Here is a 22,447-nt window from a genome sequence, read left to right as displayed (position 1 = left end):
TTATTCACTGAAGTAGGCAAGAAATTCAAATTTCACGGATGAAATTTTATTAGGAGAGGAGAATGTGAAACCTTGAAAAAATAAAATAAAAATAAAAATAAAAATAAAAATATTTCTTATATTGAATAGTTTCACGCTTTTGAGCAGAATGCTCAATCCGACCGTTAGATCAAACTGAAATTTTAGGAGAAATCTTATAACATATAATTCTAAATTTATTAAAATTTTAGGGCAATCCGAGTTCAGGAAGATATTTTAAAAATTGCTAATAGTCGGATAGTAAATAACATAAAATTCACCAATGGCAGTTTTGTAAATACTTGATGAGCTGGCAAAGTCCAGCAATTTATTCTCCCTTATTTTGACGCTAGAAACAGAGGTAATAGAGGGATGAAAACAGAGGTAATGAAGGGAGAGAAAAGGAGGGAAAAACGCATGAAAAAAAAAATTACCTTGAGAGAAAGAGTAGAAATTGTGTAGAATCAAGAATTTAAAAAGTGTAAATCACCAAATCACTTCCTCAAGCAAGGACTTAAGAAGAAAACTAAGTGAGGGAGAAGGGTGAGAAAGGGGTCATAAGTCATGGCAAAGAAGAAAAATTGAAGGGGAGGAAAAACATCACCAGGTTAGCTTTCAAAGTTCATTTTAGTGTTGGGTAATGTGTTCTAAGTTGTTTAAACAAGTTTGGGTGAAAAGAAATAGATTAATGCATTGTTCTTAGATTTCTTGAGTTAGGATTCTTTCGAGAGAATTTAGAGAAAAATATGAAATTGTTGAAATTAATACATTATGTTAGGATGGGTTAATAATGATGCAAAATAATGAAGGATGGAAGATAAAAAAAAACAACAATAATGCTGGTTACATTTGAAATAAAAGAGAAGGAGAATGGAATGTAATAAAGCTTGTATAATTATGTGAATTACATTGGTGAAGCTATTTGATTTACTGATTTCAGGACAACATATTACTGTAGAGGCTTTGATTCAGGATTTTGAAAATGTGTTTATTTTGCATTCATTATTAAGAGGTATTGTCATGGTGGTTGTAGTCTTATCAAATCATTTCAAATCATTATAGCTTGCAACAAAGTTTCGTAATATTAGGAGCTGCAAGTAGGTGTTCCGTTCTCTAACTATGTAAATTGTTGTAGTTGTTCTTTTGTTTTTCTTATATGTGATTGGGTTATCTTTGTTATTTACATTTTATAATTATTAGAATTGAACTGTGTTATGGTTGTAAGATAATGATGAGAGCACATGGTTAAGAATGAAGAGAATTATTCGATGAATAAAATTAATTAATATAAAATATAATGTATATGACTTAGTTGTCTAAATGGTCAGAAACTAAGGAGATATGAATATAAATTTTGACTTAGTTCTTCAAAGTGGTGGAAAGATAAGGTGAATAGTATTTGATTTAGCCATTTGCAAAGGCATGGCTAATGTGATATGGAAAAATGACTTAGTCATCCGTAAGAACAGAAACTAAGGTGTGGTTATAAAATTTAGTCATTCATGTGTAAAATGGACAAGGTGGTAATGAATTTGATCAGGAATTAAGGAAGACCTAAATTAATAGTGTGATTACGTGAACTTCCATAAGATGGGGACCAAGGTGGTAAAAAAAAAAAAAGAGTAAGCTTTACAAGCAAACTATGGAGCTTGGTAATAGAGAAGTTATCTCAAGTAATTAAAGTTGAAGAATATGTCTACAGAAAATGTATTAGAAATTATGGTGTTAAAAGGAAAAAAAGTGTAAACACTATATATATATATATGTGTGTGTGTGTGTGTGTGTGTGTGTGTGTGTGTGTGTGTGTGTGTGTGGGCGCGCGCGCATGTATGTGTGTGTGTATGTATGTGTGTGTAAATAAATTAAATTAGTTTACTAAATAAATTATGTTATATTTGATGCAGGTCCTTCTCATACCGCAGGACAACCTTAATTTTCTTTTTTTGTGGATAGTTACTTACTAGGTATATTTTAGATATGTGGATTATGTAATTTTCTAATTCACTAGGATTTAAAGTTATTTTTTAGGCTTATAATTAGTGTTAAGTTATTTACCAACTAGAATCACAGATTTTTTTTTTAAAAAAATATCTACAATGTTTTGATAGTTTTTCTACAATAATAATAATAATAATAATAAAAAGACCCTACACCAATACACATACAAATAGAGGGATTGGGAGATTTGCGTACCCAAATATGAATTAACCCATTTTGCATATCCATGAAATCTTAATTTCCATATAACTATGCCCCAATGTGTGAATATAATATACAATCATTTAATTAATTAACCTTAATTATGAACTCAATCCTCCCCTAAGCAATATGTAAGAACACTAGCTAGTTGTTCTCTATAACTAAAACCTAGCTACACTGACTTTTCTTCTTGCTTTGCAGCAATCATCATGCTTGTAAGCTTTTCTTTAGCTTCTCTTTCTATAGGCCAGGGTACATTAGAAAGGAGAGAGCTGTTACTTGCACATGCATGTTACCTGAGATCTTGAAGTATGAATTGTTAAGTACATGTCGAATTGATCAGGCCACAAAATCTGGTAATAGTTGAGCAGGAAACCTCTTTCTGTTTTGAATGTCAACACTCTCAAAACCAGAGCTCGAGTGAGAATTTTGTGAGGTGTTAATCCCAGAAAAGTCAGGTTCACTGGTTCCAATTTCTATTCTTCTTCCACCCAGCTGAATGTTCTGGCTGGAGAGGTAGTTTTGCTGAGTTCCTGAAAGAGAAAGGTTCTCACAGTGTGGTAAGCCAAGAGTGAGGGAGACACTATTTCCACTAAATCTTGGGGTCAACTGCTCAATGTTAAACCTTCCAAGATCTCCCATTGGATATGCTCCAAAAGATCCATTGCTGCCAGTGATTAGAGGATAACCATCCTTGGTCAACCTTTCACCACCAAAATTCACACCGATTTCCCTACTTGTCTCACCATGTTTCACGTCCATGTCCATGGAGAGGATACTACTTGGAGAATTCTGCATGTCACCGCTCCTTGGTTTCTTTGAACTTTGAGTAATTCCTTCCATTTCAGCTGGCCCAATAAGTGTAAAACCAGCTTGCTGTTGAAAGGATGCTCCCATGGGAGACATTGAGATTGTTGGGTTTGAAAATCTAGTAGGAGAAGCATTCTGGTTGGTGGGTTTTTCAGGTTGTTTTGATTGAAGTACTACTCCCTTAAGTTGATCCATGTGATGTGTACTGCTCTCTCCTGGTGCACTAGAATGGGACCCAGACTCTTTGTTCTCATTTTTACCTCCACTCTCCTCAGAACCATCTTTCTCTCGCTCCTTGATTTCCTCCAAGTACATTTCCTCAACCATAGGCTTCCACAGCCGAACTCGAGCATTTATAAACCAATTAGACACCTGCATATACATGATCAGTTCATTTATGTAGTTCATATTGGATAATGATTCATAGCAGAAGAAGGAAATCAATCACCTACCCTAAAATTTATTGCTGAATATATATATAATTGCGGCTGATGAAGAGGATTAGAGTTCATACCTGGCTCCTAGTAAGCCCTGTTTGTTTTGCAAGCATGTGCTTATCAGAATCCTTGGGATAACTGTGTTCAACCAGAAGCAAAACATTTGTCACAAAATCAAACTAAGAAATAGCCAATGCACGCATATTTAATAATGATGCCATATATATATTCCCATACTTGTAAGATCATATAATGAAAACCATTACTGGATCCTCGTCTAAAAGATTAGTTCAATCTGTTAGGTGAAGCTCCCATAATGGTTATTACTATATTCATATTTTCTCTTGCACTACTTATCAGAGGAACATACGGGTGAAGGAAGTGCTCGAAGAGCCAAGCGCGAAGAACTGAAACAGCACGTTCAGGCAATCCTCTCTGGGGTCTCCAAGCATTGTGTTGGACCATTCCAAGTTGTTGTAGTGCTCGCTGTTGTCGAAGCTGATGATCCACATACCTTAGTCTTGAACCTTCAACCTTTGCTCCAATGCAATCCTCTTCACCCAAGCTCTTGCTCGTGGCCCTGATTTGTGAAGCGATTGTGTCTTTAAGACTCCTGAATTGCCTTGAGATAGTCTGTAATGCTAGGGCAGTGTATGATTTCGCTGCACCGTATCCTGCTGCTTGCTCGAATGAGGAAACTACTACTTGCATTTGGTGGTGGTATTGCCTGTATCTTTGGTCCACCTTGAAAGTTTCCAAAGCAAGAGACAGATTAAGTACAATAGGACCACATTAGACTTGAGCACTTAGTCTAGGGATGGAAAAGAAAAGAAAGCAGGACTGTGACTTTATTGCATGTTTCAGGTTATAAGATCATCAACTTGCATTTCACCAAATAATTTATCACAGCCACAAGAGAAGAAGAAAAAAGAAAAAGAAAAAGGAAGAAACAAGAAAAAAAGCTGGGGTAATTGATATAACTACGGCTGCCATGAAATTGACCTTGTTAATGGACCTGTTTGACTGGAACCTAACTTAACTGCCATAAAAAGACGAACATACATAGTTTGTATTAATGGAAATAAAGTCTCTCATGCTCTACAATAATTTCCACCATGCCAAGCTACGATCTCTTCTTCATTTTCATCTTCAAGATATATATTAGTAGGAGAATTATACACATAGGTCACTACCGAAAGGAAAATGTACGGATTGTGTAGATTTAGTGGTAACAAGAATTTTTAGTGATGAGTTCAGTTTTCGATGATCCCAAAATCAAGTGACGAAGACCTTACTCTACTTATAATCAAAGTACTTAATTTCAACATTATTTACTGTGGAAACAGCACACGTGAATTTACATGTAGCATTTGAAAGGAAAGCGGGTAATGTTTTCTATTTTGACAGGTAAAAAATCTAAAGCAGCCATCAAAGGAAAGCAGCCACAGAAGTATGCAACTTGTTTTACACACACACACACACACACACACATACATGTACGTACCTCATCAAGCATGGTTACAAGCTTTGCCTTCTTCATTTGCAGCTCCTGCCTATGGGCTGTAGTAAGGTCAGCTCCACGCTTAGCGCTGGTTTCACCAACAGCTTCACCACTACCATCAGAACCATCTCCAGTTATAGATTCTTTAGTCATCTTCATTTTCTCTTTAGTCCTTGCTATAATGCCACTCTTTATCAGGTCTTTCCCCACATTAGCAACTTCATCAAGCAACTCCTGTGTAGCTCTCAGGTACTTGGATCCCAAAACCATGTTTTGCATACATGAAACCCCATTCGACACTGCCGAAACAGACGGCGGAGAGTTCCCAGAAAGTCTGATTTCATCACCTGAAGACACAACCGAAACATGAGGATGCAATGCTTGAATCTCATGCTCATTGCTTATAGCTCTACTGTAGGGTGTCGGTGGTGCCGGTGCTTGCTGAGACGAAAGGCTTAGAGATAATCCTTGCCTTCCTGGAGACACCACCACCGGCCTCCGAAAACCCACCTGGGACGACATGACATCATGGGCCCCACTAGACTCACTAGCTGTAGCAGCTGATGCGACCGAATTCTGATCTATTGAACCCCAGATATTATAGTGAACACTAGGGACAACCCCGTGTAGGGACGATGGACGGCTGTGATTGTCGGGAACTGAGGAAGTGATGTTGGAAGAGGGTACAGGAAGGGGGATGCCGACAAAGTGGTGATTCTGCGGCGGTCCATGGGAAAGGCTATTGTTAACAGTGTTACTGTGGTTGAAGAAGATCATATTTGGAGACTGTTGTTGGTGCTGCTGTTGAGTAGCGTCAGAGTACGATGAGAGGTAATTAGGGTTCATGAGATAAAGTGTCTGGATCCCATCAGATGGTGCAGCTGCTGCTTGGATTTCTGAACTTCCATGAAAGTACGTTGCCATTAAATATGATCTAGAAAAGGCAAAGTCAATAACCTTTGAGACTCAATCCTATATATGCAAGCAACTTTAATTGTGTATCCAAAGCTCGAAGCACTGAACGAAGAATCAACCCATTTTGATGATTGATTCAGAGGAATTGGATCCTGAGTTAAACCTGAAGAAAATCTGGAGCAAGACACGAAAGAGAGTGATTATCAATCTAAATCTTCACAAGTACATGATAAAACAAAACATGTAGACATGTAGTTTACCACACAAATCAACCACCTACTAGCTAGAAACTTAAGATCTGATCCGTAGAAGAAGAAGAAGAAGAAGAAGAAAGGGAGGAAGTGAAGAATATGTGCTGAAGTTGTTTATATATTGCTATCAAGCAAGCTAGAGAGGGAGTGGACAGGAAACGGAGAGAGAAAGGGTGGGGGGAAGAAATCAGTTAAGAACAGGACACAAACCCCATCAAAGATCTTCATTCAGAGACAGTAAATTAATGTATAAAAAAATGTGAAAAATGGAAAGGAACCCATCAAAGAAGTTGCAGAGACAAGTTCAGTAATCAGTACCATTCAATTATGATTAAAGCAAGCAATTGCACACGAGGGATGGAAGGAAGCAGTGGTAGCTAGCTATATATCCCTAAAAGGACATGAGTTTAATATATATGTATCGAATCCTACAAGTGTCTACCATAACAGCAAGTTCTTTAGACTTGGGTAGGGGTCTGATCTTGTCAGAGAGACTGAATTTTTTGCTGCCGTTCTCCAAGTAAAAATGACAATGATAAATATAAAAGAAAGATAGAGGCTTTAAAAGGCCTCACAAGAAAGATACCCTACTTTATTTTTCCACTAAAGTGTCCACACATTTATGGTTTTTCTTTTCATTAATTTCCATTATTTCTATTCTGTAATTATAGTAATAATAGTAATACTGTCTTGTTGTTTTTTCTTTTTACATATTGTGTATCATTTATTTTTTTTGTGTTTCTATATTATTATTTGTGAGTTTCATATTATGATATATATAATAGTTTTTAAAAATATTTTTTATTTAAAAATATATTTAAATAAATTTTTTTTTCAGATTCTTTTAAAAATAACACTTCTCGTGAAAGTTTAAGAAAACTATTAAATTTTTTGAGAAAATGTATAGTTTAATATATTGTGTTATTAAAAATAGTGCAACTTGATTGGTAGATTACGTTGTTTCTATAATAGAATCTATATATATATATATATATATATATATATATATATATATATATAAGTTACATTGTTGCGAACAACATAATCTATATAAATTTTCAAGATTATTCTATTACCAACCATGTAACCTAAAACAATGATGAACAACAATTCAACCTTCATGGAGTAAAACAATGTCTAAATTTTGAACATTACTTTATATATATATAATAATTTTAAAAATAAATAAGCTAACTAAATGGGTTGAGCAACCAAAGAGTTGACCAAAGCAACCAAACTATTTGATGAAATACTAAAGTCATGTCATATATATATATATAATTTTTAATTTTCCAATCAGGTTTGGATTGGATGGAGTTAAACTAAATTGACTATGTCAATTGATCTTTGACTAAGTTTAATTGGATTAATTTTTAGTCGGTTTTAATTTAAATTTCATTTCGATTAGATCTCGAGTCATCAGGTATATTTTTAAAATTATTTGATTTTTTAATAAAAAAATGAAATATCTAAGATTTTGATTAAAAAAAAAAAGATCCAAATAAATGTTCAAATTTTAGACATTCTTTTATTCCATGTAACTTGTGCTGGTTGTAACAAGGCAATTTTCACAAATTTATTGTTTTTTTAAGTTGTGTTGTTATTATAAAAAAATTATATAAATTATGTTGTTTCTAATCATATAACCTATTAAAATGTGCTATTTGTTTTTTTAAAAAATATTGTACCTATGCTACTTTCCCATATTTTTACGGGAGAGTGCTATTTTTCAAAAAAAAAAAAAAGAAGAAGAAATTCTTACTTCTTCACTATTTCGGGTTAGGTACGTTCTACCTTGTGTGTGGATTAAAAAAACAAGAAAAATTCCACTGATTTGACCTTCCATTTCAAATCATTCAATGCAGGCACGTTTGATAAGAAACTATAAAATAAATACGACAGATCTATTTAACCGCGGCTTAAGGAAAAAAACAACACTTCAGCAATAGTTAAATTTACCGCTTAATAAAAGATTTCAAGATATATTTATTTATTATATTTTAGAAAATAAAAATTATTAATATTTTATAAAAAAACCTAAATATAAAATAAAAATTGTTAAAAATCATACTGGTTAGATATACATTAAAAATAGTAAAAAAAATAAAAAAATTATTTATAGTTTTTTATTCACTTTAAACCATGCACGATAAAAAAAAGAAAAAGAGAGGAAGGAGCCAGGGAGAGAGGGTTTAAATTTAGAGGGTGTTTAAAGAGGATGATAATAATTGTTTTTTAAAATATTTTTTGTTTAAAAATATATTAAAATGATATTTTTTATTTTTTAAAAAATATTATTAATATAGCACATCAAAACATAATTTAAAATAAAAAATAAAAAAATAATTTTAAAACGAAAACTATTTAAAAAGCAAAGAAAGTGGGCGGGGAAGAGAACAAGCAGCTGAATAACGAGGAACTGTCTGGTTCCACAAAGGGGTTTGGATTCATTATGGAGTTAGCTAAGCTAGAAAGGAAAAGGGTCAAGGAAGTAATCTTATTGGCCTATCGTTAGACCTTATGAAAATATCTCCTTGTCCTCCATTATTCATACACTGTTTAGTATGTGTGTGTTCGTAATTTGCTTGCTTGCTTTTGTTTTTTTATTTGGCTGGATGTGCAAGGGATATGGAGATAAAGTGTTCGTGAAATAATCCCCACTCTTTGAAAGCAACTGCCATTATCAAACAAAGTTCTTCAAGTGACCCTCCATCTCGACCGTTTAATCTAGCTAGCTAGTAGTGGATGTCTCCGTTAATTCCACCTATATATATATGTAAAATAATAATTTAATTCCAAAATTTAAACAGCTAGTTGTAGTAAAATGAGATATTTTTAGAAATTCTTTTTTTTTTTTTGCTAAAATTTAGTATGTTTTGTATGTTTTAGATCGTTCTGATGTGCTGATGTCAAAAATAATTTTAAAAATATATAAAAAAAATATCATTGGTATGCATTTCAGCACGAAAAATTATTTGAAAAACAATCGCAACTACACTGTTAAATACACTCTTAGACTTCAAAGAGAGGTCCACTATATTATATATGTTGCTTTTTTTTTAATTAATTGGAGAAGATTGTGGATGTTAAGATTCTAATTCATAATCATTTATAATATGAAAAAAATAATTATCTCTTAATCTAGAAGTTGAACTTGTTAGATGGAACTTGATAAATGAATTTTTTATTTATAAATAAAAGGCTTGAACTACCATTATGAAAAAGTAATTAAAATCTTGCTAATTAATTAGTTAAGAGTTCCGTCCGAGTTGACATCCAATCAAAGAACAAGAAGTTCTGTTGAATTTTCATGTTCAAGCTTAAGGAATTTTGTATAGCCTTGGGTTTTAATTGTTCTCTTGTTTTTTTTTAAAAAAAATATGCTATGTAGAAACTAATAAACATTAACCAACATGGGCAAAAAAGTGAAATTGCTTCTTTTACTTTACAACTATAAGCGTTTTTTCTTCACTAAGTTAGTGCGTGTTTGAAAACGCAGTTATATCCGTATTTTTAAAAAAATTAATTTTTTATTAAAAATTAATTTTTTATATTTTAAGAATTTTTTTGATGCGCCAATTTAAAAAATAATTTAAAAAAATAAAAAAAATATTATTTTAATACATTATAAAATAAAAAAACACTTTAAAAAATAATTTCCATCACATTTTATATATATAAACCCTTATTGCAATTATAGAGGATATCATTTGTAACCAATAAAGAGTGCCAGCAATGGAATCTTATGTTTGACTTAGTAATCATTACGGTTATTTTGGGCTATTATTAGTATAGAAAATTTAAATTTTTAATAAAATAACACAGCTGTAAAAAAAATACATTACTTAAATAACATAATTTTTATTTATTATTGTTCTAAAATGTAACATGTAAAAAAAATGATAAAAAAAATAGGATATTATATAAATATTATGTTTTAAAATACTATTTCTTTTAAAACATAATATTAGAAAGGGAAAGCGAAGTTTGATTTTGTAACTAATCTTGACAAGATATGTTATTATTATTTTTGTAAACTATGTTATCATATAAATAATTTAATTTAATATGCTAATTTTTATTACAAAAAAATATTAATTATTATAAATTTTTTTTCTTATCGCTTTATGTTAGGCTCGATTTATTTTTATATTTTAAAAATATTTCTTTAAAAAAATAAAATTTTTTATATTTTTATTTTAAATTAATATATTTTTAGTATTTTTATATTATTTTGACACGTTGATATCAAAAATAATTTTAAAAAATAAAAAATTATAATATTAATATATTTTTAAATAAAAAATATTTTAAAAAAACCGTAACTAAACTTCAAAAACATAGTTACGGTTACGAGATAATTACATCACTGCTACTCTGTAATCTCCATCTTGTCACTGTCATTTTTTAGCATGACTCTTTTTTTTTTTTTTTTTTTTTTTTTTTATTATCGTGAGTGTCCGGGCCAGCTTGCGCGCACCTCGACTAATCCCACGGGCCCTGAAGTTAACGACCATGTAAGCCTCCAGTGGCCATCATATGAGCAGCCACAGGGTTTGAACCTGAGACCTAAGAGGGAGCAAACCCCTTAATCCCAAGCTCTTACCACTAGGCCACCACCTAGATGGTTAGCATGACTTTACTATGGATTACAATGCCTTTTCGCCATAAAGAAAAGACCACCGGCAAATCAATAGTGTAAAAGAGAAAGCATTAGGTGAAATCTTGTGATTACATCACCAACAGGTCATCCGGTTAGTTCACTCAGAGCCCATCATGAATCACCAATTCCTATATTTTATGGCTTAATTTCTTTCTTTTTCTTTTTTTAAATGTATGATAGCTACATATTAAAATTATAAATTAAAAGTAAGTAGGTTTTGTATTTTAAGAGTATTTTGAATAATATTTAAATATTTTTATTTTTTTAAGTTGTTTTTTTAATTGGCTTGCTATCGCTATCATGATTAATTTAGAGATTAATTTAAATGCGCCGAGGCCATGCATCCTTGCCAACCTCCGCTCCGACCATGGCATGGCTAAAAAGTAAAAGGTTGTGGTTTTCCTGAAGTGCTTATATTTTTTACTTTTCCCTTTTTGTTCCGTCATAATCTTGTAAGTCTTTATACATACCCTTAAAGTTGTTTAATCAAAGCCTCATGCTGTTAATTATGGATTTAGAGAGGGCCATAGTCCCCAGTGTTTAAAAAATCTTCAAAATCATCCCCAATTTTGTTATTTTCTCATAGATTTTAAAAAATCTTCATAAGATTTAGACGCGTCATTGCATATGGGGCCGGGAAACGAATATCCATAGCTATTAAAGACTACCAACTGCTAAAAAACTTTTGATTGACTATTATTTCTTAATACAATATTGTAATATACTTTATTACTAATATGTAATTCCACCTCTAATCAAAGATAAAAATCGTTTCAAAAAACTATTCAATTCCCTAAAAATAGGTCAATTCCATTTTCCAATTATTTTTCTATATATACATAGTATTTTTCCATAAAATTACTTAAACACAAGCTATTTAAAAAATTTCTATTCAACCAAAAAAAAAGATTCAAAAGATTTTTATTCGGACAAACATGTATTGCTAATTAATTTCCATTCACAATCCATAAAATTAACTATTTTAAATAAAATAATATGATGATAATGCTACTATTATTGTATGAAAAGTAATCAGAGCTAGCTTTCAAATAAATAAAAATATATTGTATCTGAATTTGAATAGAAAACTCCTTTAAATTTAATAATGTTTTATATATATACGAGTGGCAGAAAAGGAAACATGAGGTTTCTATCGATGTAAGTAAATAATACTTGGTAATTTATTCAATATAAATGCATTTATCTCTATAGAATCATCATTTTACTATTTTACATCGATCAATCTGAGTACTTGTTTAGGATTGGAATCTATGTTTTTTTTTCAAAATTATATTTTATTTAAATTATTTTATCATATAGTATTAGAAATTCTAAACAGATTATGAAAATAACCCGTCACAATGGGGAACATATTTTTTAATTAATGCAAGGAAGAAGAAAGATAATTAAGAGCATGCACATTAAGCACCAAACTACGATGATTAGCGTGTGTAATCATCTTGCATTATCACATCATTATGGGTTCCTTGAAACTGAAACGAGGATGACATTAATTAGGAATTTGACGAGTTTTTTACTTTTCCTTTTTGAGAAAAGTGGGCATTTAACTTTAAATTGTATATCATTATTACTTGGAAGATATATCTTATCAAGAACATGCATAAAAGAGAAGGAATCCATTTATTAATTACTACTAAGAGGATTAACGAAGTTGATTGAAAGGGGTGGAATTAAGAATCTTTTTCTCTCCTGTAATTAATTAAATTATGGAACTACGTACCAATTTTAGATGTCCACGATGGGCACATGATCCTTTTTGTCCTTCAATCCTAGTTTAAATAATGGAATTTACCCATCACTTCACTCGCAGTGATGCCTTTGGTTTACCATCCATTCATGGATGTGACATCAACATGTTTGGCTTTACGACCACAAAGAGGTTGCTAATTGGTCTTCGCAATTTTTACTGGGGAGTGTGTGCTTGATATTATAGTAATTTTTATTGTTAGTGTTTGAAAAAGTAGGTGTAAATTGTTTTTTTAAATCATAGCTCTTAAGATTTCAAGAGTTAGTGTTTAATAGTATCCATACAAAATGATGGTCCATAGATTCGCGAGGAAGTAAATTACACAAAAACATGTGCAAGTGTGAGGAAAGAGTTTATATATAATCTTTAATTATTTGAAATTTAAAAAACTTTATGTTTAGGGAACAATTTAATAGGTTATATATATATATATATATATATATATATATAATTGTAATAACTTTTTGACAAATAAAAATATAAATAAATAACATTAATTATTTTAAGAATCTTCTCCTCGATATATATTCTTAGTCTTTGAGAATTTAACTTGTAACAATCTTTATTATTTTTTACTCTCTTCTTTATTAATATTTGGTATCAAAATCTAATAATTCTTAAAGATTTTGATTAGAAGTCATTCATGATTAGTTATTGCATGTTGTTGAATAACTATGACTGAAAAAGATCGCATAAAATGAGGTGGTTGTGTATAATAGAATTGAGAGGTTTCCTTTTGGGAAAATAATGTACGAAAACTAGTGCGTTGTTTCCATTTATGTTAGTTGTTGTTATTGAAAATTCTGGTGGTAGGACCCATAATAAGATGACTCACACAAAGATATTGTGTTAGAAACCTATGATGAGAAGGTTCATACAAAGATGTTAGGGATCCATAATAGAGTGACTCGTATACAAAATAATATTTGTAGTAGAAGATAATTTCTGACTAAGATTTGAACTAAAAAACGAGTTCTTTTTAATATGATGAGAGTGATAAAAGAGCTATTTTTTATGAAAAAATAAATAAATATATTTTAATTAATTTTATATTTTTATTTTTATTTTTATTTTTCTATTTAATATTATTATGTTTTTCTTGTTTTTTCTTATTTGAAATGAAGATTTTTTCTAGTTTACCTTTTTTTATTCAGAATTATTAAAAACAATTTATATAAAGAGTTGTAATAACCTTTTGATAAGTACAAACATGAATAAATAAAATTAAATAATTTAAGAATTTCTTCATAATTATTATATTATGGGTCTTTAATAGTTTTAACTTATAATAAATTCTTAATTCATTATTAACCTTTGCTCCCTTCTACATCACAATAATTCTAAGATTTATTTTTAAAAAAAAAACACATCAAAATAATCCTCTTAATTCATTATAAAACAACAAAAAAAACCCGTAAAAACTCAAAATTCGTTTTTTAATTAGGAGCACCTGATCCACGTTTTCCAATTAAGAAGGGGTTTCATTCTTACAAATCAACTCATTGCATCACGATGCCTCCAAGGATAGTCCTTTTAATTAGAATAGATGTTGGGATGAGGATTTTTAAAAGCTTTTCTCCTCTCTCCTCAGTTTTTCCTTACATATAAGGACTAAAATGTAACACTATGAGGATCAAAATGAAAATAAAAATAAAAATGTTTTAAAACAAATATGAGATTTCTAAAATGATCTGCTGCTATAATTTTTTCTTCAAAAATAGAAGGAACAGTGAAAGCACATCCAAGTTTAATTTATTGTATTAGTTAATATGCCCATATGATATGATATTGCAGCTAGAATTCTAGTTAATTTCTAACACAATAAAAAATGCATTGACAATGTGGATGTGTATTTTTTGTATCATTTAATTTGTTAACTAAGGAACGAAACGATGATGTATACATTTAATATTGTCATTACTCATTTTTACCCCTATTTTAAATAAATTTTTTTAAAATTGAAAAAATACAAAAATGCCAAAATTTACAGAAAATATGTTGTTGATGCGATTTGATCAATTTTTGGTCATTTTATAATTTTGGACCATTTCGCGTATTGTTTCTATATAAAAAAAAATTAAAAATAAAAACTTATAGTAGAAAAGAAGAAAAAAGAGAAAATCAATCCAACAAAAAGATTTTTTTTAATGAGTAAAATATAATTAAAAAAGTAATAAGAACTAGTTTAGTTTAAAAAACTAAGTGCAAAGTAAAAAAAAAGAGGAGGGGGGAACAAAGTTATCTTATAAGAGGGGAGCTCTCTATAAGAATCTAGAAGGCAGGGGAACTCTTTAGAAAAATCAAGAAGGAAGGGAAATTTCTAGAAAATCTAGAAAGATAGAAAGGCTGGGAAGGTTCATTATAGTATAAATAGACATACACATCTACATACGTCACACATAATAACATCCAAACAAAATAAGACCTCAAAACAAAAAAATAAAAAAGAAAAAAAAAAGGCCAAAACTCGTGAGCTCTTAGAATAATAAAAACCACCAAAATATAGAATCCACATAAAGATGAGCCACCATCCCTCATCGTGAGTAGCATTGCCACCAGCCACAAATGACAACAGCAACACTATGCAACAACTTTTAATTCCACTGTGAAATGCAGCAAGAGAGTATCCACCTTCGCAAGGAACTTCTTCCATAACCAACACTGTGACAGGCACTCTTCATCCCCAACATAGCACTTGACAACAACCATTATCACCTCCTAACACTAGCTGTAGCACCATCCTCTCTCTACATTGTTCATTCTCTTTATCAACGACAATAATTGATTCCTCCATTGCCATCGTGAACTCATTTCATAGTCAACACCAACACCAATAATTGTGATACAAAACCTGTAGGGAGAAGAATTAAAGAAGAAGAAAGGTTACAATAGAGAGAGAGAGAGAGAGAGAGAGAGAGAGAAGAGGACCAAAGACTTGGAAGACCAGATCTCTTTTCTCGAGCAATGGTGGGCATCACCGCAAATGTAGGAGCAAAGAGAACACAGAGAAACTTCATATCCATCAGCTCATGCTCCTCCAGTAGTAGTGGCGCATGAGACCATGTACTGACAATGGTGGTGGTGCGTGGGTACACGTGCTGTCATTATTCCAATAGTCCTCTAGCTTTGATTTTAGTAGATCCCAAACACCCCCAAACACCTTGGAAGGTCGACCCGTAAACTCAAATCATTTTTTTTGATAAATTGCTGAAATATTGTGAAAATTAGGATAAAATGCTCATTGTTGTGCATTTTCTTTTACTGTTTAGACATTATTGATTTGATTGATGTTTGTTTGTGATTTGATATGAATTTCATAAATATTGGATTAGACATGAATATTATGAGAATTTATTTTGAATGGTTGTAATTATTTTGTTAGAGGCTTGTTAAATTTATCGAATATTTGATGTGGTTTTGGTTTTTATGTGATTGAATATAGACTGATTAATTTTGAATTTGTTTGTTGATTGGGTGGATAAGATAAAATGATTGAATATAGCCATAAAATTTGTATTTGAGAATTTTTTTATCGTTGTGAAAATTTTTGCAATGAACATTTGATGGTGCAATTATTTTTATATGAAAAAACAAAATATTTTTAAAAATAATAATTGATTAATCAACCCAAAATGGTATGGTTTAACCTTAGGCCTTGTCTTCTAGATGTTGATTAATAAAGAAAAATTATAATAATAATTATATTGTCCTTGCATTGGTTATTCCTATTTATTGTTAATTGACCCAAGATGGAAACTTCTTATATTAGGCCATATCTTTAGGATTTCGATTATCGGGTAACATGATTAATTAATATTTGATCAATGAATTAATTGTTTCTATTAACTTTTAATCAACCTAGGATGATATGATTTAATATTGGGCCTTGTTCTTAGAATGTTGATAAGTGAATAATAATATCAATTAATACTTGATCTCTAGGATATCAATTAATAAAATTTATAATTGCCACATAATCTTTTTATTTTGCAAATTCAATTCGTTATTCCTATTATTTATTAAGTATCTCATGATGGAATGGTCCAATAGTGGGTCTTGTTTATGGGACGCTACTTAATAGATAATATGAATTTTTCAAACCACAATAAGTCTTATATATAGGTGCGCCCATCATTTCTAAATAACCTAGGATGGGATGGTCTAAAATTAGACCCTATCTTTTAGACATTATTTAGTCAGTTGACAATGATCATGAATATCCTAAACTTACATTAAATGATTTAATCATCTATTAAAAGACCTAGGATGAAATGATCTCATAATATACCATGCTCTTCGGATGTTAATCAACAAATAATAGAACCAATTAATATAGTCCACCAAATAACCTAGGATGGTAAGGTCCAAAATTAGGCCCTATCCACCTTTGGATGTTGTTTTTTGAATAAAGACAATATATTAAATAACATACATACTAGTTTAGGGAAACTATATTAAAACACATTTATCATTAAAAACAAATAAATATACAACTTATCTTAGGTAGAATGTATAAGGTGATGTATATATTTTCTATTACATAACTAGACCCTTATATAGAACCTCTAAAGACGAGTTAGGGTTCTTAATTACCATAAATTAAGTGACAACTGTTTTTTCCTGTTTTAACTTTTTTTTACACATATCTCACCTCAATGTCCATATGCAACATAATGACAACTTCACTAGGGATCTATAAGGGCTAAGCTTTGTTTATTGCTTTTTTTAATAATGATTTGATTGTTTTTATTGTGTTTGTTTACCTACTTTGGCTAATTCATTCATTTATATTTTATTCAATATTTTTATATTACATATGGAGTTGTGCCTACGCACACACAATATAACATGACTGAAGCCATAAGATTAATAGGGGAAGTAGTGGTTCCCCAATGGTCTCTAACTAGGGTAACATACACGAAACTGCCAATTTTCATTAAATGTTTACTTGGACATGGATAATATACCGATATGGTATCGCCCTGACCTATGCTTTTCTACCTTGTAGGCCTTGGTTCAGAACATTGAGGCTGTTAATCGGGTAACAAAAGACTCTTTTTAAGACCAATTTAGTTAACCAACCTACCTTACTTGTAATGACTTTTTCTTGTTCTTGTTCTTGTTCTTGTTCTTCTTCAATATCATTATCATCATGTCCATCATAACTTCTTCATTGAACTGAAGCTCATCGATCTCATCATCTTCATCGACTTCTGTATGTCTACTACTTCTCAATATATTATTTAACTCTTCAACATCAACATCAATAAAAATATTCTCAGCTATATGAAAATTTGAATTTTCTTTTAAGTCAGTAAACAGAGTAACTCAATATAGATCAACTAACTCATCAAATTAAAAGACATTGTCTCCCATAGTTACTTTCTCATTACCATCCTAAACAACTTGGACATGACCCCTGGGTTTGGTTTTCACAATAAATAACCAATCAACTTAAATAATAATAATTTTATGATTAATAACAACACATCCAAAATCCCCTTGATCCAGGAGGAAGATTGACTATTTGACGTTGTGCACGTCACGACAAGATGACGACTCCACTAGGGATATCTCTGGTTGGACTAAGCTTTGTTCATTGTTTGTTGTGTCTTAATTATTTATTGGTTTGGGTGATTTAATTTTAACATGTATTGTCCTTTTTATATATATTATCCATGCATAAGTACATCGAATATGGATTCATGCCTTCATGCATTTTAATTCTCAAAGTATAAACTTAATTTTAGGTTAGGTGAGGGATTATCGGTTTGCCTCATGACTTTCAATTGGGGTCCAAATTCATGAAACACTCAACTATGATTCGAGTGTTTTCTTGGTAATGACGATCATGTTATGCCCCAACCATTCCTTGTAGGCCCCTATAATCTTCATAAAAGATAGGCATTGGGCAGTCAAAGACCCTTTTGAGACCATGTAGTAAACCTACCCCTAATGTAATGACTAGATACTACCCCTAGGATGTTTGACTCCTTAATAATTCATTTTGTATTAAGGAAAACCTGATAAAAAAATCCTGAATTCTGAGGGATATTTTTTATGCTAAGACTATGACTCTATAATGTTTTATGAATATGGGGCAAAAATCTGAAATGATTCAATTAGTTGAGGGGAATTGCTTAAGGAACAAGGCTGAGGAATTACCGTACATAACTAAAGTGCATTGTTCTATAAATAATATGGAAAAACTTGTGTCAATTATGAGTTATATAGATGAGACTCTTTTTGAAAAGATGTACGAGAAGATCACTCATCTAAAGAAGATTCCAATATGAATTTCAGCAGTCAAAGCCCTATTGCATTTCTAGGACCCAAATTACAAATGTTTCACCTTCGAAGACATTGACATGACCCTTATTATTGAGGATTACACTCAAATTTTGAATTTCCCAAACAAACCGCATAAGGTCTATTTCAAACAAAAAATTGGAGACACATCTGCTAAAGTTGCTAAATTACTACACTTAGACAAATTTATCGATATAGAACAACTCATAGAAGTTTTAAGTGGAAGCTTATTCAAGCTAGGCTGAAGATAAATAAAAATAAAGGGAAGTTAGGAGATGAAACATACCAAACAGTTGTCTTTGCCATCTTTGAGTCAATGTTATTTCCATCATAACCTGCTGAGATTATCAGTATTGAAGCCACTAATGCTAATTTCATATGGAAACCTTTACAATGACCTTGACAAATTACGTAATCCATTCATTCATAATTGAAGAAAATTTCACCATGACAAAAAGACTCTAAGGTTGTTTTCTCATATGTGATTTATATTTACAAGAGGACAGAAGGGGACTAAGAACCCTCTTTTTTTGGAGAGTAAGGTTTTGGAAGAGAGAATAAGAATCTTCCCTACCTAAATCTTGGTAAAAACCATAATTGTTTTTCCATTTTCTATTTTATTTTGCCTATAAAAAGGTTATATGCTTTTGTGCACAAGATGTAAGAAAAAAAATAGAAAGAACACAATAAGAAATCACGGAGAAAAAAAAAGCAAAAAATTGAGAAACTCAGAGAAAATTAAGCTATTGCAAGTCTTTTGGTAAAAGGGAAGTGGAAAGAGAGAGGAAGAAGGCATAACTTGCAAGTCTAACTAGGGCTTGAAGAAGAAGCATGAAATTCCAAGCAAATGAGACAACATTGATAAGACAAGGTATACCTTTAACTTTGATGAGGAGGTCACTCAATTAGCATACCCCTCCCCTTCTATTTTATTTTTTAAATTCCTGTTTAAAATGTTTATTATGCATCAATTATAGTTATTTGTTAGTTTAAAGGCAATGAATGATTGTTTTAAGTTGTTTTAAGCATGCTTTGAAAATAACTTGTGTATGCTCAAGTTTTGTTTGATGCTTTGATTGTCATGTTAGAAGGTGATAATATAATGGTAAATGATCGTGTATAATGTTATTTTGCAGACTTTAATGTTTAGTTAATCAATATTAAAGTTATGGCAGAATATGTTAAGTATGATATTGTTGTGGATTATGTTATTTCAAGGTAGTTTCCTGGGTTTGTTGAAATTGTAAGCATAATGTTTGAGTTTAGGGACAATAAAAATGATCAACAAAACATTATTTATGTCTAAGAGAATGCATTTTTTACTTATTGCAGATAATAGGTTTCGATTGGTGTTTTTGAAGTTTCTTGTTTTCTTTTATGGATGGATTTGAGTGTTCTTAGCTTTAAAAATTGATTTCTCACAAACTGATTTTTTTAGCTTGATTCATGTATCTCGGCCAAAGCTTAGACCTTCATAGGATGTTACTTTGCCATTTTCTTGTCCATTAAATGCTTATTTAGATCAATCAATCCTTTAAAGTTTGAAAATTTAGGTTTGTGTTTATGGTTATAAAGTTTGATTTTATTGAAAACAAGAACTTGCTATTGCTTTTCAATACATGATTGTGCATTAGTTCTTCATTTTGCATCCTTATGTGCTTTTGTTTTGACACGATCAAACTTATATTTTCACTTTGATTTTTGGGTTTTGTTGTCGAGTTCTTGGTTTGGATTCAAACAAAAATCTCCTTTAATCTTCTTTCCTTTGTTTCTGAGTGTGGGTCGTGTTCGAGGGCTTTTGGGCTTGGACTAGGAAGCCCATTCAACGTGGCTGGGCTGAGTCCCTTACAAGACTAAGGCAATGTTTGGTTGTGCGAAATCTTACATAGAAAAAAAATGCATTATTTGATCCTTATGACGTGTTTGGCAAACACACCATAATAAGTATTTGACAGTTTTTTTTATTTTTTCTTGTTTTGCCAAAAAAACCCCAAATAATTTCTAAAAATTCTGAAAAAAATAGGTACCATTTTAAAATTATATGTGGTGGGCCCATCGCATGTTTTTTAACCATTTCATTTAATATTTGGGTTGTAAATTTACATTATAAGATAGTGACCCGATATTAAATATACATGTTTTTCTTTGAAATTTTAGAAAAATACAAATACAAATACAAAACAAATTCAAAATTCTTTATTTCATGCATATTTTATATAAAAAATTAAAATAAATTGCATTTTTAACATACTTTAAAAAATTCCAAAATCAATTAATGGATATCATAACAAGTTTGTGATTATCCATTAGGATTTGACCAAAATTTAAAAAACACCATAAAAATCAATTGTTCAATTAATATTTGGGGTATGAATTTTACAATATAATGCATATTTCCGGTATTAAATTAAATGGACTAACAAAAATAAAATGTTAGTAACTAATTGTAGAATTTAATATTTCGGGTATAAAATTAAACTATAAAGTATATTCCCAGGTGTTAAAGATACAATATAGAAATAAGTACATTAAAATTTAGGTCTTAAAATGGATAAGTTTTAGCTTGATAAGGGATAAACCTCCTTACTAAGGGGGATCTACTTCAAATCTATAAGATAGGAATCTTTTTATTGAGGAAACATTTCTTGAACTTTAGATAGACCAATGAAAAAAAAATCAATCAATAATGCAATTTGCCGTAGGTAGGGTGCACTAGGGGTGATGTGTCTTCTCATGCACAATTAATCCCCTTGATTAATCATAGTTTCATGATTAATCCCAAAACATCTAAAACCCCTTAATCTAGGAGGAAGATCCATCATTCGACGTTGTGCATGCCACGTTAATAGTGTAAGAGAAGATTGTTTAAAAATAACAACATATTAATATTGTACTTACTGAATAAAAAGTTTTAATTCATCACATTTAAATAACATATAATTATGTGCATGTCTGAGTTTAATTTTTCTCAAGCATCTTCCTTTCACTATATTTTGTTTAATAAAGGTTATTCAAGATGGGAAAATATTGACAAATTCCCACTTGAAGGCATTTCCCTACCATCATCATGTCTTAGAAAACGGTTGATTTTTGTTCTCAAGTGAGGCTTTAAATATTGAGATCTCTTCAACAATATAAATCTTGCATATCGAAGCCTTAACATGAGCCTTGTTTTTAACTTTTTTGTTAAGGTTGAATAAGTATCTGTATGAAAGCCTTGGAATTAAATGAATGTTTTAAGTTTTGTTAAAAAAAGACAATTGAAACTTAATTAGGATATATATATATATATATATATATATATATATATATATATAATTCATAACCTCTCAAATGGATACATCCATCTATAATAGACATGACTTCCAACTTTTGCCTCAAACGGTAAATGTATGAGTAGATGCTATATTGAGTTGAACAAAAATGAAGGGAATATCATATTAATTTTGTAGATTGTCTAGATATTATTCGTTTCAAGCTTCTTCATGTGTTTGGTATGTAACTTGTTAGAATGTATATCTCTAAAAAAGTGTCTGATCTTCGTGAGTGCATCTTATATCATTTTTAGCAATAAAT

At 30.7% G+C, this 22,447-nt stretch overlaps 1 protein-coding gene across 1 annotated transcript; it reads right to left on the bottom strand.

Annotated features, from left to right (window-relative positions):
- Positions 1-2,218: 2,218 nt before the first annotated feature.
- Positions 2,219-6,674, bottom strand: LOC133668682 (BEL1-like homeodomain protein 1). Its single transcript, XM_062088636.1, has 5 exons — positions 6,450-6,674; positions 4,969-6,054; positions 3,835-4,208; positions 3,542-3,602; positions 2,219-3,399 (listed from the first exon to the last, which is right to left on the bottom strand). The coding sequence occupies exons 2-5, from the start codon at positions 5,887-5,889 to the stop codon at positions 2,557-2,559; spliced, it is 2,199 nt and encodes a 732-aa protein (XP_061944620.1). The 5' UTR covers positions 5,890-6,054; positions 6,450-6,674; the 3' UTR covers positions 2,219-2,556.
- Positions 6,675-22,447: the final 15,773 nt, after the last annotated feature.

The sequence above is a fragment of the Populus nigra genome, chromosome 1 (assembly GCF_951802175.1).
Source record: "Populus nigra chromosome 1, ddPopNigr1.1, whole genome shotgun sequence".
Lineage (NCBI taxonomy): Eukaryota > Viridiplantae > Streptophyta > Magnoliopsida > Malpighiales > Salicaceae > Populus > Populus nigra.
The sequence above is the reverse complement of the archived record's forward strand: the minus strand, read 5'-3'. Positions and strand labels throughout refer to the sequence as shown.